Below are 21698 nucleotides of genomic sequence, written 5' to 3'. Positions count from 1 at the left end.
GGGGCTCGATCCCAGAACGCCGGGATCACGCCCTGAGCCGAAGGCAGACGCTTAACCGCTGTGCCACCCAGGCGCCCCTAAACCCAATTTTAAAAAGAGTCTCTAGGATACTCAAGACACAAGGGAGAAATTGTAGTCTTTGACACCTACAACCACAGCAAATAACAAACACAGCTCACTCCTAGCCAGGTAAACATAAAGATTCAATGTGAAGTTTTATTTACCTCTGTTCCTTTTAACTGGCATACCATGTTTGGCTTTCAACAAAAATAACAAGGCATATTAAAGGCAAACAGCATAGTTTGAAGAGATAGGGCAAACATTAGAACTTAACTCAAATATGGCAGAGATTTTGCAATTAGCAGACCAGGAATTTGAAACAATAATGATTAATATGCCTAGAAAAGGTGGGCAGAATACAAGAACAGATGAGTAATGCAAGCAGAGAGATGAAAACCCTCAGAAAGAATCAAAAGGAAATAGTGGAAATTGAAAAGACTAACAGAAATGGAGAACACCTTTCATGGGCTCATCAGTAGACCAGATACAACCAAGGGAAGGATCAGTGAGCTTGAGGATATGTCAATAGAAATTCCCAAACCAGAAGAGGAAGAAAAGGGGAAAAAAGACAAAAAACAAAACAAAAAAACAGAACAGAATATCCAAGAAAAGTGAGACAATATTTGAAGTAGTGTTGCTGAAATTTTTCCAAAATTATTGACAGACACCAAACCACAGATCCAGGGAGCTTAATGCTACTAAGTAAGATAAATACCCCAAAATCTACACCTAAGTATGTTATGATCAGAGGATCAAAGGCAAGGAGAAAATCTTTAAGAAGCCAGAGGCAAACAAACCAAAAAACAAAACAAACAAACAAACAAAAAAACCCCACCTTACCTCTAAAGGAGGAAGGATAAGAATTGCAATGGGCTTTTCTCCGGAAACCATACAAACAAGAAGAAAATGGGATGAAATATTTACAGTATTGAAAGCAAAGGGTTGTACCTGTTACATTCCCATCAGTGTATGAGAATTGATCCACCATCATACTCACCAACACTTGTATGGTCAGTCTTTATAATCTTGGGCATCCTAATAGGGGTGCAGTGGTATCTGACTGAGGTTTTAATTTGCATTTTTCTAATAACTAATGATGGTACACCTCTTTTTATGTGTTTATTTGCTATCTGTATCTCCTACTTGATAAAGTACCTATTTAAATCTGTGGTCCACTTTTCATTTGGTTGTTTTCTTACTACTGACTTTGCGATTTCTTTATATATGCTGCATAACATCCTTCATCAAATACATGATTTGCAAATATTTTCTACCAGTTTGTGGCTTGTCTTTTTCTTCCCTTAACTGTGTTTATCAAAGAGCAGAAATTCCTAGTTTTAACACAGTCCAGTTTACCAGTTTTTTGTTTTAGGATCATATTTTTTGTGTCATATCTAGATCTTTTTTGTCCAGCCCAAGGTCACAGAAATTTTCTTCTATGTTTTCTTCCAGAAATTTGAAATAGTTTTAGATTTTTCATTTCATATACTGTGAGATACCCATTTGGGGTTAATTTTTGTATATGGTGTGAAATATGGATTGAAGTCATTTTTTAATATGGATATCCAATTGTTCTAGCACCATTTATTCAAAATACTGTCTTACTCTAGTGAATTTTCTTTGCACCATTGGCAAAAATCCAGTGACCATACATGTGTGTATCTAATTCTGGATTCTCTGTTCTCTTCCATTTATCTGTCTTTTCACTATCTACAATGTCTTGATAAATGTAGCTCCATATGAATTTTAGAGTCAGCTTATAAATTTCAACACAAAAACCTGTTGGCTTTTGATTGGGATTGCACTGGAACTGTAGATCAATTTGGGGAAAATTGACATCTTAGCGATATGGAATCTTTTACTCAACAAACACAGTTAGCTCTCCATTTACTTAAATTTTCTCTAACTTGATTCAGAGATGTTTTTATGGTATTCAGTGTACACATCTTACATCTCTTTTTCTGTATTTATCTCTAAGTATTTAATTTTTGATGCTGTAGTGTATTTTTTAAAATTTTAATTTTAAATTAATTAATTTTAATTTTAATTTCCACCTGTTCATTGCTAGTATATAGAAATAGAATTGATTTTTTATAATGACCTTATATCCCACAGCCTTGCTAAACTCACTTATTTGTTCTAGTAGTTTTATTTTCTACATAGATGATAATGTCAGCTAACTGCCCCCCATCCCCAATAAAAGGCAGTTTTACCACTTTCTAATCTGCATGCTTTTGATTTCTTTTTCTTGCCTGATTGCACTGGATGGAACCTCCGTTACAATGCTGAATGGAGTGATGAGAGTAGACATCATTGCCTTTTTCCTTGTCTTGGAGAGAAAGCATTCCATCATTCATCACTAAATATGTTAACTAGGGATTTTCCATAGAAGCCCTTTATCAGGTTGAAGAAATTCCTTCTATTTCAAGGTTTCTGAGAGTTTTTAATCAATGATGGATATTGGATTTTGTCAGATTTTTTTCTGCATCTCTTGAGGTGATTATATGGTTTGTCTTTTTTAGTCTGCTAATATGGTGAATTACATTTTTGAATGTTAAACCAACCTTGCATTTTTGAGATAGATTCCATTTGCTTGTGATATATTATCCTTTTTATGTATTATTGAATCCAATTTGCTAAAATTTTGTCAAGAATTTTTGTATCCATGTTCATGAGGGATATTGGTCTGTGGTTTTCTTGTTATTTTTTTCTCTGGTTTCAGTATCAGGGTGGAATGTGTTGGTGAGTATTCTCTTCAGTACTCTGGGAGAGTTTGTAAAGAATTGGTATTATTTATTTAAGGCTTTGGTGCAATTCCCCAGTGAAGTCTTCTGGCCTAAATTTTTCTTTGTTAGAAGATTTTTAACTACGAATTCCACTTTCTTTTATAAATACAGAGCTACTCAAGTTATCTGTTTCTTCTTGAGTGAGCCACATTATTTTGGGGTGCATAAAGGCAATTTTCCTTTATGCTACACACAGTACTCTGAGTGCATTTGTACTCTGGTCATCAAATGTGTGGTAGTTTTTCCCCACATCAAGCAATTATCTGCAACACCAGCTGTGGGGGGGGGGCGGTAAATCTACATTTTAATTCAATTCTGATATATCTACTTGAAGATGGCCTCAGACCCCACTGGTTAAGGGCTTAGTCTCACAAGACATTCCCCCCACCACCCCAACTTCAGATGCCAATCACAAGTCCCAGATTGTCACTATACTTCTGATGGACTGCTTATAAATCAGAGTTCCCATGCCCCCCTCCTTGGGTTTGGTTTTTTGCTAGAATGGCTCACAGAACTCAGAGCAACACATTTACCAGTTTGTTATCAAAAGAATATGGTAAGGGATACAGATATATACATAACTATACTCACATGTAAGTGTACTCATATATATATATATAACACATACCATGAATATATTAATTATACATACACAATTTGCTTATTTTTGATGTAAAAACGAACACTGGAAGGATAAATCAGAAACTAAAATAAATTAATGGAGATGGGAACAGGGGATGAGAAGAACAAAGTGGAATGTATACAGAAGATTTCTTTGGGTATGACTTTATTCTGTACACATAATGGTAATTTTTGAATCATGTGAATGTATTGCATATTCAAAAATGAAATAAAATGCAAAGAAAAACAAAGGAACTCTAGAATTGACAACAAGCTGAAAGAAGTCCACCCATACATCAAATGTGTAATTTAATCCCATGATCGTTGACGTGCATGTGCATATATTTCAGTTAGGTATTGTTTTGGGGATTACACAACTACCCTCAACTTCCGTTATCTCCTAGAGGGACTTATAAGACTCAGTAATGCTAATATTTACAGATAAAGTTTATTACAGCAAAAGATACAGTACAAGAGCTTCTGTATGGTCTGCTGGTGGTGAATTGTCTCCGTTTACGTTTCTCTGAAATACCTTTATTTCATCGTCATTGCTGAAAGATATTTTTCCAGGTTGTGTTTCAGCCCATTCAGATACTGTTCCATTGTCTCTGGCGTCCATTGTTTCTCTTGAGAGTCAGCCAACCACTGAATTGCTGGTAGGATGAAAGTATAACTGCCTTTTTCCCCCTTTCCAATTCTCTTTAAGATTTTTCCCTTGTCTTTGGTTTTCAGCACTTGTACCCTGCTGTGTCTGTTTATTGCTTTATCTTCTTTGGGGTTCATTGTGCTTCTTAAATACGTACAAATCAAAGTCCTTCATCACATTGAACAGATTCTCTGCCATTGCATCTTCTGCCCCATTTACCGTCTCCTGATCATCTGAGACCCCTAACAAATAAATGTCAGATCTTATCATTATATTCTCTATAGCTTTCAGTCTGTTTTGCATTTTCCATTGTATCTTTCTGTCTTTCATTGTAGACAGCTGTTTTCCTCTGAGCTGTCGCTCAGTTCACCAGATCTGTGCCAGATCTGCTGCAAAACCCCTCCGTTACCTACCGACTGTGGTGGTTACATTAATTTAGATTTACAGCTTCATTTTCTACTTCTCCTAGTCTTCATTTTTTGGGTAGTTTCTAGTTTGAAATGTTTAGTTTTTATTTATTGCTTTCATTAGCATAGTAAGTATAGTTATTTTGAAATCTTTTGGATAATCTATTTGGAGCCCTTATGAGTCTGTCACTCTTATCTATTATTTTCTGCTGGTTTCACTGACACTTGTTTGTGTTGGCATCTCTCCTTAGGTGCCAGGTGACATTTGATAGTGTGATAGACCATGCATTTGAGAAATTGTGGGGTTTTGTAAAAGATTTTATTTACTTGCGGGAGACATAGAGCACGAGCAGGGGTAGCGGCAGAGGGAGAAGCAGACTCCCCACTGAGCAGGGAGCCTGACGCGGGGCTCCATCCCAGGACCCTGGAATCCTGACCTGAGCCAAAGGCAGATGCTTAACCAACGAGCCACCCAGGTGCATTTTTTTAAATTGAAGTATTAGATGGTATCTTCTTTTTCTGAGGATTTTTGCTTGCTTATACCATGGACTTGGAATCATTAACAGAATAGAATGATCTGAATAAATGTTAAGAACTGAGATTTTGGGGGACCCACCCAGTTGACTTAAAATTTGGCTGCGGTTTTTCAAGATATGATCTATTTCTGGTTCATTCTTATTTTTAAGATTCAACCATTTTTGACCCCAACCCAAATAAGATTGGAGGATTTAACATGGCCTTCCCTTTGGTGGGTATTGGCTTCCAACTTTTGCTCCCTCGCCTCACCTCTTGTGCTTGTTAAAAGTGCTACTCATCTTCTTTGACACTTTTTCTGGAATTAGCAAATGCTCCTGAGGCAAAGTCGCTTTACTTGCTGGGCTCACCCACTTGAAACTTAGTGTTCCCCCACATCCTGGCTTCAGAGCTCTTTATTTCCTTCTCCAGTATAGTGAAGTAGATACTCTTTAAATCCCATTTTTAGATTTTTCTCTATGAGAGGTTAGGTTCAGATTTCCCCAAAATTCCATTATTATAAATGGAAGGTTCTTATTTTCTTTCGAGATATTATAGAATATTCTCTAAAATTGTCAAAAAGCTACTCTTCCAAAAAGGACTTAGACTAGAAAGCCCCCAGGGGAGTTTAGATAAACTTGTCAGGAGCAGAATATTACAGTGCTGTATTCACTATTCCCAAGCATGGGAAAAGGAGGAAAACTTTCAAATTCTTTTTGTGATGCTAGCATATCGCTGACTCTGAAACTTGACAGAACGGGGACACCTGGGTGGCTCAGTAGCTTAAGCGTCTGCCTTTGACTCAGGTCATGATCCTGGCATCCTGGGATTGAGCCCCACATCAGGCTCCCTGTTCAGTGGGGAGTCTGTTTTTCCCTCTGCCCTTCCCCCCTACTCGTGATCTCTCTCTCTTCTTCTCTCTCTCTCAAATAAGTAAATAAAATCTTAAAAAAAAAAAAACTTGGAAGAGGGTGCACACACACACACACACACAATTCTAGGATCTTCAGTAATAAATACCATCTCCAGGAAAGTCAGTCTCCTTACTGGTTTTAGGGCACAATTCATTTGAAGTTGGCATTTCCCATTCTTCAATTTTAAAGTGAAAATTAAGTGAAGTAGTAGAAAGTATTTATTTGAGGAGGTAAGCTGGGTTACATTTTGTGGCTGCATAAAAGGGTGGCCAAGAGTCTAGCAAAGCCTCCGTCAGTACAAGGAAAGAGGGTGTATACGTGGGTAGCGGACTCGGGTCACCAGCTGATCCACCTCTTACGACTTCCTGTCTGTAAGATGGAAAAATGAGTGCTCAGGAGGTGGTTGAGGGTTCAGTGAGAAAGTGTGTGTAAAAAGCCTGTGCTCAGCAAATCCTAATTTTCCTCTCCCTGGCCATTTGTCTGGATTGTAGGATTAAGGGTAATTTCCAGGTTCCCTGAGGGACTGATCGTATAGAACCTTGGGGGTGGGTGTGTGTGGAGCGGGGATCGGGGTGACTTTCAAGGGAGCTGAGCTAAGTTCCGTGCGTATCTTCGAGGAAATGGTAAGCACCAGTGGTTGGGGCAGTGGTTCTGCGAAGAGAAGAGCTTATGGAACAGGGAGCCCTACTCATTGCTTAGTAAGAAAGGGGTTCTTTGACTGACTCTTATTTACATTTCAGGCTCATGGGAGAAAAGACTAGAAATGTTGGAAGAGGAATAAATATTGCCATTGTCAATTGTGAGTTATTGAATGTTTTCTTTCAAACTTCTCTAAAAGTTCCACGATTGGATTTTCAAAGATATCTTGGGCGTTTGATGATTTTTGCAAATGATCTAGTCTAGGCTTATATTTTAATGTATTTTAAAATTATTTGATTATTTTATAATATCTCACTTTACAGATTATTTGTGGTCCCTGAAAAAAAAAAAAAAAAGGTCAGGGGACTCCTGGCTGTCTCAGAGGCACATGCAACTCTTGATCTTAGGGTTGTGAGTTCGAGCCCTACATTGGGTGTACAGATTACTAAAAACAAATAAACTTTAAAAACAAAAAAAGTCAAATATAAATAGGCTTTTAAAAAAAACAAAAAAGTACCAGCAAAAGGCAGGGTTCAAATCAGATGAGCAGGCTGTGGGGGCACAGACCATCCTGGGGTCGCTCTCGGATTCCTGGTGACCCTGCAGAGGGCGACACCAGCAGCCAGGTCCCACCTCTGTGAGAAAAGGCCACTATGCCTCAGGGAGAGCAAAGCTTGGGCTCCTCTTAGACCTGGCGAAGACATCCTGTCACAGTTGCCACTGGGGACCCATGACCATGAGACCTGTCAGAGGTTTGGGGAAAGGGTTCTGTGCGCCACGCCTCAGAGCACGCGTAGCGCGCTGTCCCCTGACCGCGGGGCTGTGGGAACCAGAGACAGGACGCACCCACTCCGAGAATCCCGTTGGAAAACCTAAAGTATGAAGCAGAGGGGGCCGAGGTGGGCACGCCGGTATTCCTGTGGGAGACACAGGGGCAGCAGGAAAGAGCAGAGGGTCCAACTAGCTGGAAGCCGGCGGGAGGGAAGTTCTGAGCAGCTGACCAGCGGGCTTCCCCGACAGAGGAGCACGCTCTTTTGAGCACCAGGGTGCCACAGATGTACCCTGGGTCCAGTGAACCTTCCTTCAAAATCCATTTCTTTTATTTTCAGATATGACTGGGAAAGTGATAGCAACACGGCATTTTGATATGTTCGAAGGTGGTAAGAAAACTCTTCTCCTATGAAAATAAATTAGAAGCATGAAGATAAAAAGACACATAAAAAAGTGTCAAATATTATTTTGTCTACTAAAAAAGTTGCCAGAAGCTCATAGGAGTATTCTAGAACAGTCTTACACAAGCCCTCCTTGTCTCTAATTGAGTTCGTGTGATCAAGTTTGAAGGCGTTATCTAGAGAATGTCTTCTCTGGTCACACTTGTCCTGGACCTTTTCTCTTTGTTCCTTCATCAGATAATGAGAAAGAGAAAACATTTTTTAAATCAAATATACGTAAAATAATGTGATCAGCATCCAGCCCTGAACATCATCATTGTTCCCGTCCCGTTCACGGTGCCCCCTGCGCTCAGCGCACACGTCCCTGGACGCACGGAGCATGTCCTCCTTCCGTGGTCTCTCCAGTCTGGGCGCTGGGCTTGCACGCACAGGTCAGTCAGGATATAGCAGCTCCTTTTATTTTTATGGAACAGTGAGAATTATTAAGAACAGGGCTTTATAAGATAACAGAATAATACATGTCTGGACGTGCTTGACGGGAACTGAGCATTTTTAGTCTGTAATAAAGGTAAGCATCGCTATAAATGCCCCAGTGGGACATAACGGGGGTTGAGGTTAGCCTCCCTTTTGTTGCCGTGAGCCACAGGCACGTCTCTTAGCAAAGACTTGGCGTGCTCAGTCCGCTCTGCGTGTCTGATTTCTCGCCCCCATTCCACACGTTAGTGTCCTGGGACCACTCTGCTGTGGTCATTGCAGAGAATGCCCCGCCTGTGCTGGCCACATTGTCGCTGGCCTCGAGTTAGGTTCACAGAATCGTCATGATCTGCTCGTGCCCCTCACCTCTGCGGGCCCCACCGTGGAGCCCAGCGGCCGTTCGCTACTGGAGATGAACTCCAGAAATCAGAGGATTGAGAGCGGACACAGCAGCTAAGCGCAGAGGAGGCAGCATCCAGGGCAAGTGAACAAGAAGACCCTAACACCGATTTGCCTTGACCCACAGATAACTCTGGACCGATGACGAAGTTTATTCAGAGCGCACCTCCAAAGTCCCTGCTCTTCATGGTGACCCAAGATGACGGCGCGAGCAGGTGAGCGTGGACGGATTTGTCACCGCGGGGGGACAGGGGGAAGCCAGCTGGGGGGAGCGCCAGGCCTGTCAGGGCCTTAAGGACCATCCTCTAGGGAAGAATGCAAATCCAAGGAGCAAGATGCTCTCTTAAGGAGAAGAAACAGGAGCCCAGGACAAAGCAGACTGTGTTTCTAAAAACCCTAGTAGCCAGCGGAGTGCATAGGTCCTAGCAGCTAAGAACTTTCTCAGGTAGCAAGACAGCCGCCACTGACCATAATCAGGACAGAGAAGCTAAACCCAGCGTGGGACTTACAGAAATAGGAGAGGAAACTGAGAAAAATTCTCTGTATGAATAGCAATCGAATGAAAAGGACACACACACACACACACACACACACACACACACACACAACTTCCTGTAGGGAGAAGTTGATCTCACTCCTGTGCTGCTTGAAAGTTTGCTCTTCTGAGTAAACACGTGTGTGTTCGTGGCCAAACTTCCAAGAACCTCAGAGTGCTTCTGTGCCCTTACGTTTTAAGGTGGCTCCTGACCATAGCATTCCCCAAATTTATTTGGCCTCAGATCCTATTTTTAATAGCACATCTTACCAGACGAAGTTATTTGATACACACTTGGAAAAATTCTGATTTAACTCAGGAAAATCTGAGCTCCTTGTTTTTTCTTTTCCTTTCTGCCCTCCTTCCTTTCCTTACTCTATATTGCCCGCTTTTACAATGGTAGCATTGTTCTAGATTTTTGTTTTCTTTTTTGATACTGACCTTTCTGAAAATGAAGGGGACCATTTCAGCGTGTCATCTTCAAGCAACTTCTGTCTGTCTTCTTTGTGGTCAGTGAACAGGAGGGGCAGTAAAGCCCAAAAATTATGTTGGCTGAATGTGAGGATGTCATTGGATCCCAAGACACAGGGCTTTTGAGAATTGAGAATTAGAACTGTGCCCAGACCTGAGGCTTAGAGTCCCTGATGTCATCAGGTGTTTAACTAGGAATTTGACAGCCTCCCGCTGTCACCCCAGGAGGACGTGGTTGCTTTAGAAGCCTCTTTCCTAGGACCGCCGTGGGTGTGACACACCGGAGCCCCCGCCTACCTGCGACATTCACACGCCCTCCCCCTCTCCCCCCAGGCTGAAGGAGGACGCCAAGAAGGTCATAGAAGCACTTGGAAGTAAACAAATCAGGAACATTCGGTTCAGATCCAGCTGGGTATTTCTTACAGCAAAAGGCTTCGAACTTCCGGCAGAAATTCAGAGAGAAAATGTGAGTGCTTTTTAAACGTGGCTTCCCACAAGGGGTTAGTGTAGGACGCCCTGTGATTTGAAAGGTTGTGTGTCGGTGATGACTCCCTGCCTCCAAGACATTCCTGCGTGAAGTGCGCACCACCCAGGGCCCCGCGGAGCCAGCTGCTCGGGTTTGAGCCCTCACTTCTCTCATGGTAATGTGCCTGGGATTCTGCATTCCTGAGTCCCGGGCGGATCACAGTAGGTGCCTGTTACGTCATTATAAGGAAACTAGTCCATCACAAGGGGCTTGTAGACCTTGCCCATTACATCAGGAAAAGTCACTCGACTGAAGTTCACATTTCCCAAATCTCTAAAAGTAGAAGATTCTTAATGGGCTCTTGGTGCTGCCTTTCCATCGTGGGGCAGCCAACACAGGCTGTGGCAAGCCTCTCGGTACCTTGCCTCTGTTCAGAGACTGGTAACAGTGCTGGGTAACGGGGCTCACCCGGCCTGTGCGTGCAGCCGCCAGACACACACCAGATTAACACAGCCCGCGCTGTTGCCGCAGCTTGGTGCATGATCCATTACAAGTCCCCCCGTCCTGTCCTCTTCATGGAAGAATGGTAAAGAGCAAGAGACGAATTAACTTGGTCGCCTGTGAAATTCCAGCTGAGCATTGGCAAATATCGGAGTCACAGGCTGGCCCCTCTGGGGCGGAGACACGGCTCTTTAGGGGACAGGACAGCTCCCAGAGAGGAAAGATCAGCAGCACAGCCATGGAGAGAAGTCACCCACTCTTCCCAGGAGAAGGGCTTCCTCTCCAGGAGCCAGAAACTCAAAGGACGCAGAGACTGGATGTCTCCAGTCCATGCAAGAGGCTGCTTCGGACTTCAGGCTGGGACACCTGGTCCAGGTCCCCTCCTGGTGCCGTGTGGTGTGGTTATGGGTCTGGGAAGGGAGACAGACAGAAACAGACAGCAGCTGGGCCTTATTGGCAGGACCACCCTTGCTGGGGAAGGGGGCTGGGGGAGGTGGGACGTCAGTGTGGCCACACAAGCAGGTAACCCGCAACCAGCTCCCAGGGGAGGCCTCATGGCTTCTCTGATGCCCCCCCCCCCCACTGCAGCACCCTGGAGGCTCAGAAATGAGGGTTATTTTAGCATGCATCTGAAAAAACCCATTTCCCCTTGTAACTCTCATGTGCTTTTGCGGATAGGAAGCCAGTCATGCGGAACATGTTTGGAGCATTTACCCAGTGCCCTAGCATAGACTTCTCAGTACTAATGATTCCGTCTGGACACCCAGTGTACAGTTGAGGTCTCAGGGACTTGTCCTAACGAGAGGCATTCCCCGGGCTCTGCGTGGTGGCACTGTCCGGGCCGCACGGTGTAGTGTGGTAAGCCAGGCACAGCTGGGGAGGGGGCTGGACGTCCACTGTCAGATTTGCCAGGGGCCACGTGTGATCCCACGCAAACCACTTGACCCCTGTGGGCCTCAGTCTGCTGCTCTGGGCAATGACATGAAAGCTAGATAGCTCCAGGGCCCAGCGCTCTGATGTAGAGGTGCACCCCCCCACCCAGGGCCTTCATCAGGCTGACTCCGCGTAGTAATGCGGCATCACCTCTCCTCCACCCTTGTACGATCAGTAGCAGTCTGGCCTCTGAAGGATCTCCGGCTTTATCCATTCAGCGCTGTGGTCTCGGAAAGTTACTCAACCTCTCTGTGCCTCAGAATCCTCTCTCGCAAGGAAGGAATAAAGACCATACCTATCACAGAGGGTCCCTGAAGATGAAATGAGAGTAGCACGCAGGGCCCAGCAGGGAACTGAGCAGGGTTCTGGAATCCAGAGCAACTTCCTGAAGCTTCGCCTACCCCTTCCCAACAGTCCACACCCAGCTTGCCATTCCCAGCCCGAGAGTCTCCTTAAAACACACTGATGCTGGCCGTACACAGGCCACCTGAGCCAACATCGCAGGGTGGGTCCTGGCTGGTGATTCTGCCGCACAGGAAGGGTTGGACCCAGTGCCCTGAGGGAGGTCCCAATGCCCTGTGCACATCTCAGCTTCCCCCAGGATCACCTTCCGGCCTGCCCCTTCTCCAGCTGTGTTACCCTGTGCCCTCATCCCCCGTCCCCTCCCCCAGCTCCCTCAGCGTCCCCCCATCTGCCCCAGGTCAGGGACCCAGCCAGAGTGCAAGCCGGGCCCTGTACAAGTGCTGCCCTCATCCCACCGTGCCCTCTGGTGCCCTAGTGTGTCCACGGTATCAAAAAAGCCTGGAGTGAGGCTTGAATCCCTTTTTACTCAGTGTTAACATCTCAACAAACAGGTTCCCTATTAATGTTCAGCTAAGACATTTAAAATAAAACCTCGGTTGAATTGCAAAGTAGCCGTGGCCCTTGCTTCCCTATCTTCTTTATAAGAGAGAGTTTCTGGGAGGAGAGGAATCAAGGACAGAGTGGGTGTCCGAACACTGCCCTGAGTTTAGAGAACCAGTGTGTTTTGGAGCAGGGGCTCTGAGGGCATTTCAGGAAAATGCCTGTCTCGCCTACACCTGTGGGTTGAAGGCTGTCATCCCAGTTGCTACAAGAGCACAAGGACAAGACCTGAATGCAGGGAGCGGTTTCAGTGGAAGCTTTCAGTGGCTTGGGGGCACGAAAGGGGGTTTGCTCAGATGCTGGTGAGGCCTGAGCTGGAGGGGGCCAGCGCCTCAGGACGGTCTCACCCAGAGCTCGAGTCAAGTACTATGGGAGGAATCATTATGCCTTCCCATTCTGGGTATGCAGACTTGCTGTGTGGACTTCCCCAGGGGTGGTGTGCGGCCACGTGGGGCGGGCCTCCTGGGCCCCGGCTGGTCCCCAGCCACTATCACCTTCATCCCACTGCTGTTCCCAGAGCTGGCTTCCCAGGCACAGCCCACAGGTCATTCCCACGTTCAGAAGCCTTCACCAGCCCCACTCACCCACCAAACTGAATTGTAAGATGTAAGAGACTTGCTTTTTTCCACACTCCCCAGGGAGGGGTCCATACGGCGTTGCTCCGTGTTCCCCTCCTAACTTAAAGGGAGACGGTCACCATGTCCGGAGCCCCTGATGCCTGCAAGTGAAGGGGGGGGTGTCCTCGAGTCCTTGCAGCAGGAACCCACTTGGGTGGCACCAGCCTGGGCTTCCAAACGGAGCAATACATCTACAGAAGGAAAAGTGATGGTGTCTACATCATGAATCTGAAGAGAACCTGGGAGAAGCTTCGGTTGGCAGCTCGTGTCATTGCTGTCTTTGAAAACCCGGCTGATGTCAGCGCCCTGTCATCCAGGAATCCCGGCTAGCGCGCGGGGCCGAGTGTGCTATTCCTGGCCGCCTCCCTCCCGGAGCCCTCACTAACCAGGTCCAGGCAGCCTTCCGGGAGCCCAGACTCTGGTGGTTACCGATCCCAGGGCTGACCACCAGCCTGTCACAGAGACGTCTTACGTTCACCTGCCCACCCTCCCTCTGGGCAGCACAGACTCTCCCCTGCACTGCGTGGACATCGCCATCCCTTGCAACAACAACAGAGCTCACTCAGGGGGTCTGATGTGAGGGCTGCTGGCCCGGGATGTTCTGTGCGTGCATGGCACCATTTCCTGGGAGCACCCACGGGAGGTCGTGCCTGGTCTCTGCTTCCACAGAGATTGTGACGAGATTGCAGAGGTCGAGCAGGCCACTGCGGAAGAGGCCGTGACCAGGGAGGAATTTCACAGTGGACTGCTCCAGCTCCTGACTGAGTTCACTGCTGCTCAGCCTGAAGCCACAGACTCATGGAAGGCAAGCAGGTGCGCTCTGTGCCTCCCTCCTGAAGACGCGGCCGGCCACGGAAGACTGGTCTGCAGCTCCCACTGCTTGGGCCACTGAATGGGTAGGAGCAACCACTGAGTGGTCTTAAGCTGCTCTTCCACAAAGGCAAACAGAATGGAGATAAGGTTGATGGAAAATAAACAGTTTCTAAAAAAAATAATAAGTAAAAATAAAATGTAAGAGACTTTAAGACTGATTCCAGTTTTATAAAGGAGGAGGAATCTGAGATCCACAAACGAAGAAATAAAGGATAGAAGTCAGACACAGCGTAACCTAGGTTTGGACTTGGACACTGTCACCCTGAGTTTGCGACCCGAGGACTGTGATGTCATGTGCCTGAGCCTCCTTGTCTTCACGCTGAACTGTGGGTGGTCAGCCTGCCGTGCTTGGTGTACTCAGCACAGGGTCATCATTAGTATCACCTCCAGCATGGTCTCCATCTTGGTCCCTGGTGATCTGGAACCAGACCTAAGACCCTTGTCTTTGCAGCCGAGCCAGTCCCTCCTACTCTTATTTCCAAGCTGCATAGGCTCCACATGGTGGCGAAGCCACTCCCACTGCACTCTGCTCTCCTCCACACATCACAGAGCTTTCCCATGCGGGGCCTTTGGGGAATGAGTCATGTTTTCAACAAGTGTCACTGAGACAACTGGATATCCACATGCTGAAGAATAAATATGGACCCCTACCTCACGCCATATACAAAAATTCAGTCAAATTGGGGTCAAATAACTAGATATAAGAGCTAGAACTACTAAACTCGCAGAAGAAAACAGAGGCATGTCTTTGTGACCTTGGGTTAGACAGTGATTTCTTTGATATGACACCAAAAGCACAAACAACAGAAGAAAGCACAAATACCATCCAGAAAGTGAAAAGGTAACCCACAGAATGGGAGAAAATGTATGCAAATGAAGGACTTGTATCCAGAATATATAAAGAACTCTTACAACTCAATAATAAAAAGATAACCCAATTTTAACATGGGCAAAGGATCTGACTAGGCAGTTTTTCAAAGATATACAGATGGCCAATAAGCACATGAAAATATGCTTATCATTAGCCATTAGGAAAATGCAAATCAAAACCCCAGCGAGATACCACCTCACACTAACTAGGGCGGCTGTAATACACAAGACATAGTTAGAAGTGTGGACGAGGAAATGGAGAAATTAGAACCCTCATACACTGCTGGAGGAGATGTGATATACAGCTGCTTTGGGAAGCACTCTGGCAATTCCTCAAAAAGTTAGACATACAGTTACCAGATAACCCAGCAGTCCTACTCATAAATGTCTACCTGAGAGAATGAAAACGTATGTTCACCCAAACACTTGTACCTGAATGTGCATAGCAATATTATCCATAAGAGCCAAAAAATAGAAAACAACCCAAATGTCTGATTAATGGATTAAAAATGTATAATCAAATATGGTATCGCCATTGGCTGGATATTATGCAGCTACGTGAAGAGATGACATGCCGACCCACGCTACAGCACCGTGAACCTTCAAAATGGGCTAAGTGAAGAAAACCAAACACACAGAAAACACATATTGTATGATTCCGTTTATATGAAATTTCCAGAACAGGCAAAACCCCTGGAGACAGAAAGTAGATGAGTGGCTGCCTAGGGCTGTGGACAGTGGGGAGTGACTGCTGACGTGTGTGCTGCTTGTTCAGGTGGTGAGAATGTTCTAAAACTGTGGTGATGGTGGCATATCTTTGTGAAAACACTAAAAACCATTGAGTTGTGTACTTTAAATGGGTAAATGTTCTAGTATGTGGATTACATCTTCGTAAAGCTGTTATAGAAAAAGGAATGAAAACTAGAATTCCGCAGTCCATAGCAAGTAAGTCATCCTTCTTCTGTGCCAGGTTAAGATGCTCTGTTATCTGTGAAAGAATCAAAGGTACGAGGGACTAAAGCCCAACCAGTATGAACACACGTTTGCTGAGGAAGGGACTCTACAGTTTCCCTGAAAAACAATACAGCCCTGCGCCCAGAAAATTGAAAATTAAACATGTGAGCTCTGCCATCCAGTATGGCGGCTGCTAGCCAAATCTGCATTGACATTGACATTGACATTTATTTAATAAAGTAGATTTTAAAATTCAGTTCATCCGTCACAGTAGCCACATTTTAAGTACGCACGAATCCGACGTGGCTAGTGGCTACTGGACGGCATAGATGACAGAACATCGGCGTCATTGAAGAAAGTGCTAGAGCTTCATTAACACCTGGTTCAAATATTATTAAGAAACGCGCTGAGAAAAAAAATCAGGTGCCCAGAGTAAGTTAGAGCAAATCCCGTTCTAGGAAGCGATTCTCTTTCTATGACTTTGCTCATAACTGACACATTAGTTACTTGTTGAGTAGATTAGTGGATAAATAAAATTCTTTTCTTTTCTTCACACAGATCAACCACTCTGAGAGTGCAAGGAACAGGTACTCCGGCTGGCCTGCCGAGGTGCAGATAGAAGGCTGCATACCGAAGCAACCAAGCTAACGTCGCACGGCCTTAATAAACGTGTGATGTGTAGACCGTTGCGGTGTGGACTGGCCCAAGACTCTTAGCCAACAGTCACTATTTGATGACTATTTGAGGTTTGTCTTCAAGTGAGCAGCATTTGCTGGTTGTATCCAATCTTGGTACACAGACCGTTTATGCCGGAATTTCTCTAAGTGAAGGCATTCGTGAGCTGGAAGACTGGAATGGATGGGAATGGTGAGGGAAGGAAGGGATGCGGCCTGGAACGGAGAGGCTGGGGGAAGCAAACTCTGCTTGTCGGGGCGCGGAGCTGCCGTAGGATGGTACCTACGCGTGAGCCCTGTGTGGCCCAGGCAGCTCTGCAGAGACACAGCCTCTCTTGTGTTAGCACCAAGCACACCCTCCTTTCAGGCCGTCCTCTCCTAGGACACTGAGCACGGTAGGAGGGCTTGGCAACGCTGCCTCGGTCCACTCCCACTGAGCCCTGGGGGTCCGTGAACTTACTCATTCACCCCACAAATCTGGGCGCACCTGCCTTCTGGCACTGGCATCACGGTAGTGGAGGAGGCCCAGGCAGACGTGGGGGTGTCACACCATGGGGCAGGCTGGAGGAGCCCCAGCAGGTCCAGTAGGCTCTGCTCTTGGGAGGACAGCTAGTTACCCCACTTGCCAGGAGACACATCGTTAGATCCAAGTGTCCACGATACCCACGCTTGGTGAAGGATGTCTGACCACGCATCTGATTTGGGGTTCAGGAAGTCACGCCATGGCCAAGCGCCCATTCTGACACCCTTCCCGAGCCTGGCTCCGAAGTCAGGTTGGAGTCTTGCCTCCCAGAGCGTCTAGCGTTTCATGTGGAAGGTGGAGGAGCTGGGATGGGTGAACGCATTCAAGTATCTGTATCAGTAGGACTCCTATCAAACACCCAGCAGCCCCTGGCCCCTTGAGTTTCAGCACCCTCAAAGTGTCAAACCACCCCAGTCTTCGTGGCTGACAATGGTACCGATTTCTCCTCGTATCACATGTGAGTCGCAGGTTGGCCAGGGCTTGGCCGCCGGGTGCTGGGAGCCAGGCCAGAGGAGGGTCCCCGTAGGCATGGAAGCCAGAAGGAGCAGAAATCCCAGATGCCCCCAGAGCACCTGGCAGGACACATGTGAGCCCCACGTCCTTGCATCCTGTTGCCCGGAGGTATCGGGGTATCAGCCGTGCAGGGACAGGCAGGGGTGAGTAGTTGTGAGCGGGCATACACCGACCCTGCAGGCCAGGCAGGGCTCTGGCCCTGGGAAGAGCTGGCACCTGCCGGCCCGCTGCCTCGCTCAGTAGCCCCTCGGGGAGCCAGGGCCCCTCTCTGCAGAGGAGTCTGCAAACCCCTGGGTAGGACTGTGGTTCACGCCCCGTTATGGACTAAATTATGTCCCCGCAAAATTAGATCCTAACCCCTGGGACCTCGGAATGTGACTGTATTTGAAAATAGGGTCACTATGGGTGTAGCATGTTAGGAGGAGTAGGGTGGACTGTGAGCCAGGGTCACCGTGTCCTTATGCAAAGGGGGACATGGACACAGAGCATAGAGGCAGAGGTCCGGGGGATGCTTCCACAAGCCAGGAGGCCCCAAAGACACCAGCAAACCCCTAGAAGCCTGGGAAGAGGCTAGAACAGAGCCCCCTTGCGCCCGTGAAGGAAGCGCAGGCCGGCCAGCGCCTTGGACTTCTGGCCTCTGGAGTGAGGGGAGTCAGTGTCTGCTGTGTAAGCCGCCCGGTCTGCGGGGTCTGTATGGCCGCCCCAGGGATATGGGTACAGTTCCCTTTGGGTTCTGAACTCTGGCACCCACAGACATTTCTGTACTGAAGGAAGAAGGGAGCGTGTTTGTGCTCTGGCTGGAGTGACTCCATTTTCAGAGCCCCTTGGATCTTAGTTCACTGTCAGGGATGAAGCCTCAGGGCCTCCTGGCCAAGCACGTCCCAGAATCCTGTCCCGGGATGGGAGGCTCCTGCCCCTGCCCCCGCCACCGCCACAGCACTGGGACCCCTCGGCCTCTGCTGGCGCCTGCGGCGGCCCTCACAGGTACGTCCCCACCTGAGGCACAGACCCCTGGATCATCCGTGTCGTGTTTGCTGCCTCCAGGGGCCACTGAGCGTGGACGTGTCCCAGGCTCCCAGGCGCCAGCTCTGGGGACAGCCCCATGTCTGTTCTCACGGTGCCACCTGCCGACGCTCAGCTGCCAGGCTGATCGCCCGCCAAACACAGAGCTTCCTGAGAACGCCCTTCTCAGCCGCGACTTTGGCCATATTCCCTTCATCAGGCTTATGTCTTCTCCCCAAACTCTCATTTTATTCCATTAAATAGTGTGGCCGTCACCGGAATGGCTTCCAGAACATTAGCGCATTAGAGAATCAGGCCCGGGTCACTGCTGTGGGTTAGGCCCCACTGCCGCATTTTCGTTCGGCAGCTCTTGCTGAAGGGTCCTGAAGGCATCCGCTCCGCAGCCTGCAAGGGCGAGTTCCCGGCCGGGAGCAATACCAGCAGTGGGACAGCTGTGCTGCCACCCCGCAGAGCCCCGGGTCCCCCACCAGCCGCCTCGCTGTGTCCTCCCCTTACTGGGAGGCCCCTCTGGCCTCCTGTGCGGGGGGGCGGGGGTTCAGGGGTCCTGGGTTCTGGACCGACCAGGAGACATGGGGACGAGGCAGCTGGAGAGTGTAAGGGTGGTCAGTGGGGTGGTGGGCAGACCGGGGGCGGCGGGGGGGGGGGATGGCTGGAGCTCAGAGGACCCGTACATGCTGTAAGGCAGGTGCATGTCCTCCCGCACCTGTCCAGACCCTCTGAACGCACGTCACCGGGAGTGTGCTTGACGCGAACTGGGGACTCTGGGTGATGACGCGTCAGTGTAGGTTTGTGGACTGGGACAAAGGTACCACTCCGGTGGGGATGCCCATCGTGGGGGAGGCTGTGCGCGTGCGGGGGCTGCGGGAAATGGGAAATGTCTGTAACTTCCTCTCCATTTTGCTTTGAACCTACAACTGCTGTAAAAAATAGTTTAGTAAAAAAAAAAAAAAAGGAAAGGCTGCCAATGACACAGAGGTGGGCAACCAGCCCTGAGCATCCTAGTGGCCCAGCCCCCATCCCCAGGGCAGAGCAGGGGTGGGCCCTCCCCGGAGGAGGGCAGACCCTGCCCCTCCCTGTGGCAGGTTCAACAGCAGCAGCGGAGTCTAGAAGTAGCTGCCCCTTCCAGGGAGGACACCAGGGCCTCAAGCCTCTGCCTCCCTGAAGGGGGGAGCTTCCCTCCCACCCCCCACTCCCACCTTCCATTACCAAGATCCCTCGGACTTGGAACACCACAAAACTGAGAACGGAGCTTGTTCCTGATGGAGAACAGGTGTCGCCAGCTGGGATGCTCCAGCGCCTTAGAAGACTCTGTCCCACCCAGCTCACACACTGGCACTGGCCAGCCTGGGGCCGGTGCCCTGGGGACAGCACCATGCTTGAGGGCTGACAGGACGTCCCATGTGCCCAGCCCACCTGCTGTGGGCCCTCTGCTACTCCTTGCGCCCATCCTGGGATGAGGGCACCATTGTTACCCCCGCTGGAGAGATGGGGCCCCGAGAGTGAAAAGGTAGTGGGCTCTGACCTCACAGTGCGTCCTACTATGTGCCCCACTGAGACACACATCCCTCGAACCCCTGCCGGTCCTCGGGACTCCGCGGATCCCTCCGTCTCATTTATCTGAGTAGTTTGCATGGTCTCATTGGCACAGTTGAGAATGCCACCTTGGAAGGACAGGGCCATTGGAGGGTGGGTGCACGTTGGCTCCAGGGGCTGCGACCCTTTGAACACACTGGCTGCCATTCCACAGAGGCTTGGCAGGCCAGGTAGGGGTGCAGCCTTATCCCTTCACCCCCCTGGAGCTGAGCAGAGAGCAACATGACAGCTGGCCCTGCACTTTGATGAGCATGCCCCCCCCCCGGCCCGCTGGTGGGTGGTGACCCCGTCCCGGCAGCTCCCTCCTGGAGAGGCCACTGGGATGAGGGTCATGTTGGAGGGGATGCTCTCTGGATGGCAGATGGAGGCCCCCAGCTGCTCTTGCTGCCCCCACGTAAGATAGAGCCACTCTGTCCGGCTTTTCCAGGGCCTTCACTGAGCCTTTCCTGCAGCTGTAGACACGGCCCGGGACTATTCGAAAAGACATGGGTGGTGAAGCAGAAAAGCATCGTACTGCGAATGAGCTGCCCAGCTCCCTGCCTGCCGCTCTGGAGGAAAGGGCTCAGCGCACACATCTTGAAGACTATCTCCCCAAGACCTGCCAAGGCCAGGGTTCTAAAAACATTTTTTAAGCCTTTAAATTCTTTCTTTAAAGGAAAACCTGCCCACAGGGGCAGTAAGTAAAATGAATGAGCAAAGAAGTGCTTGGGATTTTTTTTTTCCATGAGTCATATACAATGTTAGTTTCGATTTTGGGGAGGATCAGCCTGAGGCCTGCTTCCTTTTTCTTGTGCAGCCCTGGCAGCCTGGGGGCACCTGGGGTTCCCCGATAGCTGTGCTCTGGTGATAGGCATAGCTGACTCTTCCACTGAGTCACAGAACAGGGGACCTGCAGGACTTCTGGGCACATGGCTGCACCTTTACAGGGGACATAACCGAGGACCAGAAGGTCAGCCGGTTCCGGGCTGAGCTCCCAGCTGGGAGGCCCTGCAGTCTGGCCTCTGCCCCCTTCCTATCCTGGAGGAGAGCTCTCCCAGGGCCGGGACCCACCAGGAGCGCGAGGGTGTGCACTCAACAAATGGGTTATTGAGGGAAGCTGCGGACTTCCCTCCTTTGGGTCTGCAGTGCTTGACATGGGGAGAGCATGACAATGGTCAGGTGTGGTTCAGGCATGCTGCAGCGGGACATCTCAGAGCGTTCGAATCACAGACCTGCGGGCATGGCGGTGTGGGAGCCACCCGTGAGGGGCTAAGTTAATCAGAATGAAACCGAGTAAGACGGTCACGTCCTCAGGCTCACTAGCCTCATTCCAGAGGCTCCGGAGCCACGTTGGCGCCCCTCTGTATTGGACAGAAAAGAACAGAACATTCCCATCATCGAGGAGTTTCCTCTAGGACCGTGCTGCTCTAAGTCACTGGATCTCCAAGTGTGGCCACCAGCCCCCCCTGAGAAGTCATCCTCTGCAATGCAGATTCTCGGGCCCCACCCGGGCCCCGGGCAGCAGCCCCCGTGTGTGCCCCAGCCCTCCAGGACAATCTGGCTGCAGCTGGAGGCTGAGGACCCCTGTGTCAGTCACGGGAGGAGGGAGGAGAGTGCTGCTGCTTCACTTTCATTTCCG

At 48.6% G+C, this 21698-nt stretch overlaps 1 protein-coding gene and 1 pseudogene across 1 annotated transcript in view; both read left to right on the top strand.

Moving 5' to 3' along the window:
• FAM3B (FAM3 metabolism regulating signaling molecule B) overlaps positions 1 to 16435 on the top strand; it is a 34689-nt gene extending 18254 nt beyond the window's left edge. Inside the window, exons 4-8 of the mRNA XM_040621892.1 lie at positions 6688 to 6746; positions 7696 to 7746; positions 8759 to 8846; positions 9971 to 10103; positions 16313 to 16435. Of these exons, the coding sequence (XP_040477826.1) occupies positions 6688 to 6746; positions 7696 to 7746; positions 8759 to 8846; positions 9971 to 10103; positions 16313 to 16402 (421 nt within the window). The 3' untranslated portion in view covers positions 16403 to 16435. The remainder of the gene's footprint in view (positions 1 to 6687; positions 6747 to 7695; positions 7747 to 8758; positions 8847 to 9970; positions 10104 to 16312) is intronic.
• On the top strand, positions 12737 to 13980 carry LOC121100436 (annotated as a pseudogene).
• Positions 16436 to 21698: the final 5263 nt, after the last annotated feature.

The sequence above is a fragment of the Ursus maritimus genome, unplaced genomic scaffold (genome assembly GCF_017311325.1).
Source record: "Ursus maritimus isolate PB19 unplaced genomic scaffold, ASM1731132v1 scaffold_4, whole genome shotgun sequence".
Taxonomy (NCBI): domain Eukaryota; kingdom Metazoa; phylum Chordata; class Mammalia; order Carnivora; family Ursidae; genus Ursus; species Ursus maritimus.
The sequence above is the reverse complement of the archived record's forward strand: the minus strand, read 5'-3'. Positions and strand labels throughout refer to the sequence as shown.